The sequence below is a fragment of the Centrocercus urophasianus genome, unplaced genomic scaffold (genome assembly GCF_019232065.1).
Source record: "Centrocercus urophasianus isolate 14NV4802_14NV808 unplaced genomic scaffold, USGS_Curo_1.0 seq_10, whole genome shotgun sequence".
Taxonomy (NCBI): domain Eukaryota; kingdom Metazoa; phylum Chordata; class Aves; order Galliformes; family Phasianidae; genus Centrocercus; species Centrocercus urophasianus.
The window spans coordinates 70260067-70272794 of NW_024884142.1; the positions used below are offsets into that span (position 1 = coordinate 70260067).

Genomic DNA, 12728 nt, shown 5'->3' on the forward strand with positions numbered 1-12728 from the left:
CGCCTCGGGCCGGCCTCTCTAGCGCCCTTCCGCTCTATCGTCGGCGAGAGGTCCTCCTGGCCGCCGTCTTCTCTACGGTGGCAGCCCCGCGCGGCCAGCTGCTGCGGAGCGAAACGGGGAGAGAAAAAGGATCCCCGCTCTCCCGACACACGTACGCACACCGCGCTATGCCGAGCGCCCGCTCCTCTCTGCCCTCAGCGGGCGCCTGAGCCGCAGCCGAGACGAGGTGAGCTGGGGGGCTCGTCCTCGGGAGGAGGAGCAAACAGACAGACAGACAGACAGACAGGGAGCAGCGAAGGGCGAGCGTAGCCGAGCGCGGGGTGAAGCCGCCGTCTCGCCCCGCGCGGCGCTAGACGGGCGGAGGCGGCGCGGGAGCCACCGCGGAGCCCCGCACGGCCACCCGGCGCCGGGAGGGAAAGCGGAGAGGCCGCCGCTGGGCGTGCGGGGGTGCCCGGGGCCGAGTGGAGCCCCGCGCCTCTCCCGGAGCGGTGCCGGGCAGGGCGGCCCCGCCGGCTACAGGGTCGCTATGGCCCGTTCCCGGTCGGCGGCTGTGGTCGGGGGCTGCTGCAGCGCGCCGCGCCAGTCGCGCGGAGCGCTGAGTCTGTGTTTGTCTGTGTGTGTCTGTGCCTGTGTGTCTGTATGTGTGTGTGTCCCGGGAGCTGCGTCTTTCGCTTGAGCTTGTCTCGGCGTTCCGACGAGGTTGATCCCCGCGGCCGCAGCTGAGCGATCAGCCCTGATCCCGCAGCGGGTGCACCGCGGCGCTGCTGAGGACGGGCCCGGAGCGGCCTCCCCGCTCGCTGTCCGCGTTCTGAGCAGCACCGGAGGTGGTAATCCCGAGGCAGCGCCGGTTTCCCAAATGCTTTCCTAACAATGTGTGCGTGTTGAGTAGAACTCATCGCATCCTGCCTTCACCTGTGGGCAGATGGGTGACCGTGCGAGACACGGAGCTCTGGAGACAGAACCAATGCATGTGGGTCGTGCAGGAGGTGACAGGGATCTGCGACCATGGAACAGAGCAGTCTTCAGATCAGTGGTTCACAAACAGACATGCTGTGGGTTGTGTGCAAGTTCTCTGTCTTCACTGAATCACAGACTGGCCTGGGTTTGAAGGGACCACAAGGATCATGAATCTTCAACCCTCCTGCCACAGGCAGGGCCACCAACCTCCACATTTAATACTAGACCAGGCTGTCCAGGGATTGTTTTCACAGATCTCGTTTCCCTATTCATAAAATAAGAAATGAACACTCATGCACTTACTGAACAAAGTGTCATTCTGTTTGATATATCTCCACCCCACAGAGCTTGGGACACAGAAATGTGGTTTTCCTATCTTCTGTCTGCCAGATGTGTGCCCAGGAGCTGGGCTGAGATGGGTGAAGCCTGCAGACCCTTTGCTGACTGCAGCTCTTCTTCCCGTCTGCAGTTTATTTTTAAATATTCTGCTGTTCGTACTGAGCACTATTTAATAGTTTTCCTTGAGGGAAATGGACGGGATGATGGGACAGACATCGATCCATTTTTAAACTGGACTTTGTGTTTTAAATAGCTTTTTTTCCTCTCTTACTAATTAGTGTGTTAATTCTGTAATTTGTAGGTCTTTCAGAACATCAAAGGGAACTTGGTTTTCCTATACATGGTGGTGGTTAGTAATGGCCTAATTCAGCATTTCATGTTGAAGTTTCATGGTAAGCTATGGCTTACGGTAGTTATTATACCATCATTTTCTATGCCATAGCTTCAGAGACCAAATAAAGAATTTTGGAAATATCTGTTGCCAATCAGCTCTCCCTTTGTACATATAACTTGTGAGACCACATCTTGGATGTTGTGTTTGGTCCCTACAGAAGGGACATTGAGTTGCTCGAGTGTGCGCAGAGAGCAGTGAGGAAGGGATGAGAAAACTAGACCTACAAGGAGCAGCAAAATGAACTGAGGCTGTTTAAATCTGAGGGAGCTGAGAGAAGACCTCACAGTCCCCTGCAGCTGCCTGAAAGGAGGTCACAGTGAGGAGGGTGCTGGTCTCATTCCTCTGGTGACAAATGATAGGGCATGAGTCAGTGACCTCAGGTTGCACCAGGGGAGGTCAGACTGCATATCAGGAAGAATGTCTTCAAAGATAGAGTGTCCAGGCATTAGAAAAGACTGTCCAGGGAGGTACAGGATTCCCCATTCCTGGAGGTATTAAGAGATGTGTGGATGTGACACTGAGGGTCATGGTTTGGGATTCGGAGGGTCAGGCTAATGACTGGACTTGATGACTTTGAACACCTTTTCCAACATAGATTTTTTTTTTATTCAAATCACCTGGGAGCATGAGGGTCGTCTTTGTATGGGCTGGTCAGAGTCGTTGAGATCATTCTCAGGTGTTTGCTAAGTGAGGCCCAAAGCTATGCCCTGACATTCTTTGCACACTAGAAACTATTTGTTTTTCTCCATATTTTCATTTAACTTAGCATATTCCTTGCCTACATTTAACCACAGATTGTTACATTATACATTTATGATAGTCTTTTTTTAATTTTTTCCCTTGATAAAGGAGCCTACCCTATTTAAATATACCAAATCTTGCATGCATAGAGGACTACGTGACTACCTCTTTCTGACCTGGTCATCATCCTTGAAAAAACACTGAATCCTTAGGAAAATGGTAAGTTCTGTACATCTCACGTTTAGAATTACAGTGCAGAAATTTAATATGCTAATGTATATCCCAGAGCCATTTGAACAATCAAGTTGGGGTTATTTGTAAGTTAACAGCTGATCACACAGCTTATATTTTCTAATCTAGCTATTACCACAAACAAATATTTGAATTTACAGACTTACGTCATAGGGCCATATGTCTTTGTAATTTTAGATCACTGTTGGTTGCTCTGAAATTGTTTTGTCTTAATTATTGTTTTTTGAAATAGAGGACAAATAAGAAGCATTCCAGCCTGTTTCAACCTAACGAGCTCATTACCGAGCTGGGTCTTACTGGGTCAAGAAGATCAGTAAACGGATGCTTTTCTTCTCAGTGGTTCTAAATGTCTTTTGCATTTACATTTGTCTCCAAACAAGTTTTTTTGTTTATTTGTTTGTTTTAATTTTAAAGAGTTAGTCTCTTCATGCTATTTTGCTATGTCAATATTTACTACTCAACAACAGTAAATATTGACAAGCACTTCTGAAGGGGAGGATTGCCGTAGTATAAACATATTGATCTCAGGCTTTTCGAACTCTTATGCAGACACTGTATATACAAACTCAGTAGAACTTCTGTCTTGTGCTAAAACAATTCATACGTTAAAGGAAGTTTGCATGATCATACTTTTTCTTATCTTGGTCGCAATACTCATCATCTGACTCTCTTTGGCTCAGAAGACGGATTGGTTTGCTAGCTTTATTTCAGAAACTTTCTGGTTTATTCATCATATCACATTTTGTCATTGCATCATTGTGAGAGGTAATCTTAATCATATTAGCTTCAGTAGTGTGAAAAGAAAATAACTTGCAGTGTGCTCGAATTGACAGAAATAACTGTGCCTTACTGAGATGCAGAGTGTTACAGAATTATTGTTTTCACTTGCACTTTACCTGCTCTGTTTCATTCATCTTGTTGTAATACTTCAGATGGTGACCAAGGAAAGTGATAGATGAGCGGTAAGAGATACCTTCAAAAGTGCTGTAAGCATCTGCACTCATCAAATGGCAAAGTAGTATCAAAATTTTGGAAATAGGCCATAGGAATATATATATTTTTAAATTGTTGTGTAGTCTCATTATTTTGTCTTGTTCCCTTGTCATCACCACCCCTCCATTGCAATACCATACATGCACCAAAAAAGGTCCCAGAGATGCAGTAGCATTTAATTCTGTGCCACAATTTGGTTTAAGATACAACCAACAGGTAACAAACTTTGTGTTGGAAATCTTCCAATTAAATGGCAATTTGTTCCTTATAATGAGCTCAGTAATTTTACATTTGGAGCCACTATGCTTTATAAAGCTTTACTTATTGCTATTTTATGTGTGACCTGTTGACAGTGAAAAGTAGCTGGGCTCTTGGATTTGAGGGATTCAGTTTTGGGGTGGGATTTTTGGTTTGGTTTTTTTTGTTTTTTTTGTTGTTGTTTTTGTTTTTGTTTTTTTGCTATTCAGCCAAATTATCAGTAGTAAGAGAAGCAAAAGTCCAAGGTTCCTTAGAAGCTTGCCTGCTATGTGTGACAGCATAGCTTTCAGCCTAGCATTACAAACACATAAAACCTCATTAATTGGGAATTACTGACCTTTAAAATGAGCTAGATGAACTATGCAGATCACTGGAGAGTTCCTAGATACTAATTAAGTGAAGCAATTAAGTTATTCTGAGCACTAGATGCGCACTCATGTATCTGACCATAAACTTTCTTGAAAAAAACTGTTAAATCACTTTTCTTTGGTATTTTTCTGTTGGAATAACACCCTATTTAATAATTGTTTTCATACCCAGTTCAGTTTGACTCTTCAGCCTGTCAAACAGTGCAGCAAAGCGTACAGCTGACAACAGAGCCATTCAGCACAAAAACAAACATTTTTAAAGGAGCTGATGGCTTGAATTGTGTCCCTGCGGATGTTAATAACAGCATCCACATCATATTTTGCCTTATAATGAACACTAAGCAGCAGTATTTTTAACATTTTCAGTGGCATGGCAAAGGGTTCTGTGGTGTGAAGACTGTTGCATAAGCTGTGTATTGTATGGCATTCTGGCAGGGGTACAACTTTTCTCACTCTGTGCTATATCTGTTCTCTGTATACAGAGAAACTCAGTCCCTAGGGCTATCAATCTGGCATCTTTCATCCGCATTAAGTTTACTGCAAGTTGTTTTTGTGTGCATGCAAAAAAAAAAAAAAAAAACTCTAAAAACCTTTGCAGACAGGAATAAAACATTCAAATAAGTGCATCTACTGCTTACTTATCTCAAAATTCCTTGTCATTGAATCCTGATACGTACACAACATTCAACACATTCTGCACTCTCAGATTCACCAGACCTGGTTTGTTTGTATATATTCTCATAAGTCTTTAGTTTGACTACTGTGACAATGCTGTCTTGCTCAGGAGTTTGTCATGCTGAAGATTTATTTTTAATCCTTTATTATTTATTTATCTTTTTATTGTATAACTGTAACATCTTTGAAAATGCTTTGGTTACTTATAAACAAGTATAGAGAAGAAATGATGTAGTTCTTAAATATTTCTGTAGACAATTTTGTTGTGTTACACACTTGGTTTTTAGGAAAAAAAATTCTTAGGAATATTTTTTTTTTTTTCTGCTGTTGTTTCAATACATTGCTTCTTCTCTCCAAACAGAATGACTACCACATAAGCTCATAATATGAGCTTTAGCACTACTTTTCACTACCTGTGAGGCAGATTTTCTCATGAAAAATATTACATTGCAGGGAAAATTAAGATTGGTTCACAATACTTTTGACATTAAAAATGGTATATATGTGCAATTACAGCACCTGTTAGAAAGACTTTTAGGTTTATTTGAGGAATGTCATTGAAATTGAAAGCGTACGTTTTAGAAGTTCTTTCCTAAAGGTTTTAGAATCATAGGATCGTGTGCTTTACTTTTGCTTTTAACACTTGAAAGGAGTTTAATTTTTCCAAAGGCAGTAACAACTACACGTTTGTGTAGACTTTTAAAATGGCTGCAGCAATGAGAAAACTTTTAAAATTGCTGTATCTTCCTACTCTGTTCCACCATCTTGATACCCTTAATAAGTCTAGGTGTTTTGCTGCAGACAAGATAAAACTAACACATCAAATCACAGAATCATAGGGGTTGGAAGGGACCTCTGGATATCATCTAGTCCAACACACCTGCTAAAGCAGATTCCTTACAGTAGGTTACGCCCTTTAGATATTTTCAAGTACTAATAAGACTCCTTCTCAGTCTTCTCCAGGCTGAACAGCTCTAGGTCTCTCAGCCTTTTTTTTCCATAAGGGAGATGCGTCAGGTCCCTAGTCACCATACTAGCTAATGGTGAGGTGCCACCTTATTCTCATGCATAAATAAAGCTTAGTAAAACTTGAAATCCAGAACTTTTCACACACTGAAGGGGATGATTTTGTATCTCAAGTGCTGAAAAAGCCTGTTTGTATGAAAATCTGGATGAAAAATCTCGCATGTTCTAACCACGTATTATTCATTCCCAGACAAACCTCTTGTATTTGGCTGGTGACTGAGACATACTCTTATAGTAATAGTACATTTGGAACAGTAGATTATGCCTAGCAGTGTATGTTTATCATTGTTTACCAAAGCTGTGAATAAGCAGTATGACTGGGAAGCTTAGAAGTTCAAAATAGCATGTAGAACTTCCTCTGAAAACCACATTATCCCAGCTCTTTTAAACTGGGAAGATCATAGAGTGGCTTAGGTTGGAAGAAACTAAAGAATCATCTAGTTCCAACCTCCTTGCCATGGGCAGGGCTGCCACCCACCAGATCAAGCTGCCCAAGGCCACATTCAGCCTGGCATTGAATGCTTCCAGGTAACTTCTTATTGGCATTCTGTTCTACCTAATATCTAAGCTGATTTTACTTTGGAAAAGCTTCCCCTTGTCTTATTACCATCAGATAGTGTAAGAAGTCCGTCTTCCTCTTGTTTATGAGCTCCCTTCAAGTACTAGGAGGCCACAATGAGGTCTCCCTCAAGCCTTTTCTTCCAGCTCCAGGCCTGGATGCAGTACTCCAGTTAGGGCCTCAAAAGGACAGAGTAGAGAAAGACAATCATCTCTCTCTCTGCTGGCCATCTTTTTGATGCAGCCCATGATACTATTGGACTTCCAGGCTGCAAGAGTACATTGCTGGCTCATGTCCAGATTTTCATCCACCAGGACTCCCAACTTCTTCACAGTGCTGCTCTCAGTGAATTCTTCTCAGTCTGCAGAGATATCCAGGATTGCCTCAACCCTGGAACAGTATCTTGCACTTGGCCTTGTTAAGCCTCAATAGGTTCATGTTTGCCCACTTTTCAAGCCTGTCCAGGTCTCTCCAGATGACATCCCTTCATTCTATTGTATCAACTGCATCACTCAGCTTGGTGTTATCAGTAAGCTTGCCCATGATGCACTCAGTCCCACTGAATGCATCACTGATAAAGACATAAAGATATATGATAAGACATAAAGATATAGAGCACCATATCCAAGACAGATTCCTGAGGAGCACCACTTGTCACTGACTTCTACCTGGATGTAGATCCACTGATCACAACCCTTTAGCTGTGACCATCCAAACAGTGCTGAATAACTTCCCCCCTTCCCTACATTATATATTTCTAATTTAGAGATGATTAGAGGTGAGGATGTGGTGTGAAACCATGTCAGAGGTTCTGCAGAGTCCAGGTAAACATAGTTGCTCTTCCCTTGTCCACCAGTGCATCTCCATCACAGAAGGCCACCAGATTGGTCAGACATGATCTTCCCTTGATGTAGCTGTGCTGGCTGTCTTAGATCCTCTTCTCACTTGGCATATACCTTAGCCTAGTTTCCAGGAGGATCTGCTCTATAATCTTCTCAGGCACTGACATGAGGATCATCAGCCTGAAGTATCACTTCAATGTCAGAAATTACCAAACCACCAAGCTGCTCACACTCAGACATTTTGTAAACTCAGATATCAGATAAGCCACTCCTGCTTCTGTGTTCAACTTGGAGAATAGTGGAATTAGCATGTTTGAAGGGAGTGAGACCTCATAAATCATGAAATAGAAGCGAAAAATCATATGGGAAGATATTTTCATGTCTAGTGGCTTATTTCAAATCAGGACATAGGGCCAACTGAAGGAAGTTAATGAGATTCTCTCAGACAGAGGCTATTCAGTAATGGGATTGTACCTAAGACTATCTTGTGAAATGGTAAACCACTAATGAGCCTGTGCTCACAGCATGGCAGTATCTTACTGCAGGGGTGTCAAGTTGTAAAATTGAAGTATTTATATGTTTTCTTCTCCTTTCTTTAGGAAACAGAAGCATTCCAACCATTAAATACTGTACATAAAGCACAATGTAGAGCAAGCAATTGTAGAGAAATGGCACTTTCACAAAAGAACTAGCTAGTGCACTGTTTCCTCTCACTCATTACATCTTCATTTTAGAAATAAATATAATTGTTCATTAAATAAAAATCAATCATCTTACATGCTGTAATGGGACAGAAAGTACTGCAATAATGGCAGGGTGGCAAAGGCTTTGGCTGCAGCAAATGTGAACATACCCAAACGCAGCAGCCGTAGATATAGAAATAAAGGAAAAAAACTACTTACCTTTGGAAGGCCCCAGTTAGGCAGAGATCCCCAACAAGAGGTGCCCTCACCTTCACTGCCAACCCTTAAATGAGGTCTGAGAAGGGGTAGATCCTGGCTCCACCCCTTCCAGTCCTCAGGGGCATTGCATGCACCTGAGTTCCCCTGGGTTGGCCCTGCCTTCCCACCAGGTGCTCAATCACTGATTCAAGCCTTGACTTAGCATTTCTGTAACACATGCATACAGAAATTAATTTGCAATAGTAATTATCTGTAGTACACATTTCATTTTATACTGCCATTCTGGTTTTCACATTGGTTTAGATTAATTTATGAAAGACTGTTGTCAACATGAAATGAGATAATAACATTTCAGTGTTGTCTTACAACGTATCTCCATGCTGGCTCTCACAAAGATCATCACTTTTATTTTTCTTTTAAGAGATAAATAGGTTACATTTTGTGATTCTTGAAACTATACATTTTCTGCTGTTTTCCTTTTTTTAATTTATTTTTATTTTTTTCAAGAGCTAAAAGCCTTAACTCTGTAAAAATACCATTTTTTAGCAGAATCAAATGATCTTCATTTTCCTCTAGGACTTGCTAAGCTGTTTGTATTAAAAATAATAACAAATGTACATGAAAGCAAGAGACAAAAGCCTTGCAACAATAAAGAAAATTAAATTCCCTTAATCCTAGGTGCTATCTCTTTTTTTCCTGTCCTCACAATTAAGTCTTGCTTAATCTCTTCTTTAAGAAGATGGCAAATGCATATCTCTAGACAGCCTGCTTGCTTGTTCTTATGGCAACCTTTCTAGGCTGAGAACTGTTAACACATGTTGTGCTGTCCCTTTTCCTCTAGAACTTTTACCTCTGATCTTTCATTTTTTTCATCCAGATAACTGTATTGAAGGTAATGTTCCCCTAGTAAGGATTGACGGAAGGAAGTCACGGTACACATACACAGAAATGAGCAACTAAAAAAATTGTTGGAATTTAGGAACTACATGAGAGTGAACGCTGAAGAGTATGGCCTTTGTAAAATGGAAGTTGATTTACTTAGTGGAATTCCTTCAAAAGTTCAAGGGCAGGACTAACCTAAATTCTTTGATGTAGCTCTTTTTGGATTCTCTCTGAGTTGTAGTAAGTAGATTTTAAAGGCTGATTTTATTTGCAATAGTGTTGTGTTTCAGACTATCAACCAAAAAAAGTCCCACATTGGCTGCAAAGGCTGTCCAGTGTCTCAGCTAGAGGACTGTCATTTTAGCCACGTGTTAAAAGGAAATGACTTAATATTTTCCATCAAAATGTTAACCTCCGTTGTATAAAATGTCATTTATCAAAAGCATCTTTCCCTCATTTTGCAATCTAATAGGAAACACCTTGTTTAAATGTTTCAGTTTTCCCAGTGATAGCTGTTGAAAGGAAGAGCAGTTGTCTACTGATAGATGCAAAACAGTGGTAGAACATCACAGGACATCCTGGTTTTTAATTATTGCTGATAAAATTAATTCCTCATTGGCTTTGGGCAGTGCACTCTAACTTCTTTTATTTGATGTACCATTCAATCCATGAGCTGAGTGGGGCAGCAATAATTACTGTTTCATGTGCTAGGAAGAGTAAGAATTAGACCTCTCAAGTTTAACGTGGTATTTGGGCTTTTTTTTTTTCCCCAAATGATTTACAACAGTTACCATCAATAAATGTTAATTCTGTGTGGGTGTCTATAACAAACATATTCTGGTTCTGATTCTTACAGGAATAGTTAAGTTCTGTTCTCCTTTTAGCTCTTCTTTTCATGTTTAACTCTTGAAGAGAAAGGGGCTTGAATAAGGAGCATCCCTCTTATGGACAGATACATTCTTCAGATGAGCATCTCCTCTTGAGATCCCTTCCTTGTCTTTCTGGTACTTAAAGAAAGCCGTTTCTCTTGTTAGTTTGACAAAGGAAATTACAACTTGCATCTTTCCCACTTCAGTGTACAATTCATTAATCTTCTAGACTGAGTTTTGTTGCTTTTTTTTTTTTTAAGATGCACATGTGTTATAGGAAGGCAGTACTTTTTTGTTGGACAGGTATGGCTGGAAGTGGCTAACAAGCTCTTCAGGTTGGAAGCAGAAAATGAGTTGTACTGACTTTGCTTTTGCATTGCCCAGCTGCTGGTGGCTCATCCACCTCTGTGTGCTTACAAGGAACTCATAGAGCATTCTTTTTGAAAATACCATGGGCACCTGGCACGCAGTCATTCCAATTCCTAACCTTCACAGAGCATATGCTGGTTGAAGTATTATCTAAGGGCAGGTGTAGCTGCCCATGTCTTGCCACTCCTGTAGAACCAGTAGAACGGTATTTGATGAAGTGACCCAAGAATACCTGAATGGAGGAGAAGTAAACTTCTGCTAATAAGTGGTTGACTACTAAAAGTTATTTTAGCACACTTCCTGGCAGCTGTTATCTCAACAAAATGTATGTTGTGTTAAGAAGGAAGTGTTTTAGAAATAAACTCAGGAATACTAACAAGTTGTGTCAGGACAAGTGTAGAGGGCAGTCACAGAGGGGCAGAATACTTGATGTAGTGAAGAAAGAGGAGTGGATTGGTCAGGACTGTCCAGTCGCATTTTGAAAATCTCCAAGGATGGCTACTTCACAACCTGTTCTGGGTAACACCTTTCCAATGTTCAATCAACCTTACTACTGAAACTAATTTTTATGTTTAGCATTTCTTATATTTAGCTCGTGTTAATTGCCTCTACTCCTTTCTCTGAGAAAGAGACTCTGAGAAGAGTCTGATGCATCTCCTTTACTTCCTCATTTTATATTTATATATGTTGATAAATTCTCTGAGCCTATGCAGGCTGAACAATTACAGCTCTCTCAGCCTCACCTCCTCTGACAGATGCTCCAGACTCTTAATCCTCTCTTTGGCCCTGTCCTGGAGCTGCTTCAGTATGTCCATATTTTTCTGCTAAGGGACAGCCTAGGACTGGACCCAGCAAGATGTATCTCACCAGTGCTGAGTAGAGAGGAAGGATCACCTCCCTTGACTTGCTTATCATAATGCAGCTCAAGATGCTGCTGGCATCTTTTCCATAAAGGTTTCTTGCTAGCTGGTGATCAACTGCTGCCTGCAGGGACCTCGAGGCCATTTTTGCAGGCTACTTTCCATCTGGGTGACCCTCAGTCTGTACTAGTGCATGAGGTTATTTCCTCCCACGTGCAGGACTTTGCATTTTCCTTTGTAAGACTTCATTAAGTTCCCATCATCCCATTTGTTTTCAGCCTGTCAAGGTCCTTGTGAACAGCAGCACAACCTCCCCCTGTATCATCATCAAACTTAGTGTAGATTGACTTTCTTATCACCTTGGTCATTAATGAAGGGGTAAACAGTATTGGCTTGGCTCTTAGCTCCTGGATGTATACTGGTCACTGGTCTGCAACCTTCAGTCACCTGAACACAGTGCTCTGTGCTCAGACATTCAGCCAGTTTTCAGTTCACCTATGTAACCTGGTTTTTTGTATTTTTGTCTATAGGGATGTTATGGGAGAAAGTGTCAGAAGCCTTTCTAGAGTCAAGACAAATGGTATCCACTGTTCTTATCTACTGAACTGGTCACATCATTACAAAAGACTATTAAGTTGATTAAGTGCCATTTATCCATCTTAAGCCCATGCTGAGTACTCTTTATGACCTTCTTGTCCTATACATATTTGAAAACAACTTCTGGGATTACCTTCTACATCATCTTATGAGGATCAAGGTGAGGTTGAGCAGCCCATAGCTGGATCCTTCTCCTTGTCTTCCCTAAGATGAGAATGATGTTTTCTTTTTTCAAGTCCTATAAGCAACTACAAAGGTTAAAGAGGAATGCTTATATATTCTCCCAGGCATTTTTTCATTTTTATAATGCAATTTGAATTCTTCTAGCAAATAAAATGAAACAATATGTTGCATATTTAATAAATGTGCATTTTAGTTATTTCAGTTGTATATTCCAGATCACAATACCTAAGAATTCAGTGAAACAGTTTTCCTAAAATGCTTTTTCCTTCGAAGGAAAGGATAGGAAGCTACCTTATGAACCTTGTCAAAGCTCTTCCATATAACAAGACTGCTATCCATTTTTTTGCTTTAATTTTTAAAATGCTTGAGATAAATCTAATGAGATGTACCTAACAGAGCTGCATTTCATCAAGTTGCTAAGTTAAACCAACAGTATTTCTATGCTTCTAAAAGGAAGCATATTTATAGGATATAAATATATTTATAGGATAGGATCCTAGCATATAGGATTATTTGGTTTCTGAGGAAACCAAATAATAAAGTCCTCTGTGAGTACCACATGAAGGGTTATGCTTTTTTTCTTGTAACTGTGTGCTTAATTGCAGCATTGATTAGAGCTGTGTGTTCACTAAAAGGGAAAATTGACCCCTGTTGAGAGTAGG

The 12728-nt window shown here is 41.1% G+C and overlaps 1 protein-coding gene and 1 long non-coding RNA gene across 9 annotated transcripts in view; one reads left to right on the plus strand and one right to left on the minus strand.

The window, feature by feature from the left end:
• The first annotated feature begins 44 nt into the window (after window positions 1-44).
• The window catches only part of CNST (consortin, connexin sorting protein), a 44741-nt gene continuing 32057 nt past the window's right edge, over window positions 45-12728 (plus strand). For 2 of the 5 annotated variants that reach the window (XR_006170393.1, XM_042827781.1), the window contains exon 1: window positions 10838-10945. Coding sequence is in view for 1 of the 5 variants with exons in the window: in XM_042827781.1 (XP_042683715.1) it covers window positions 10921-10945 (25 nt within the window). In the remaining 4 variants the exon portion in view is untranslated. Of the gene's footprint in view, window positions 227-1349; window positions 2182-2539; window positions 2651-10837; window positions 10946-11816; window positions 12044-12728 lie in introns of those variants that run through there. The other 3 variants (XM_042827813.1, XM_042827795.1, XM_042827806.1) reach the window with 3 other exon arrangements.
• The window catches only part of LOC122165121, a 58225-nt gene continuing 54049 nt past the window's right edge, over window positions 8553-12728 (minus strand). For all 4 annotated transcript variants that reach the window (XR_006170403.1, XR_006170401.1, XR_006170399.1 and 1 more), the window contains one exon: window positions 8553-12131. This is a non-coding gene — a long non-coding RNA (uncharacterized LOC122165121). The remainder of the gene's footprint in view (window positions 12132-12728) is intronic.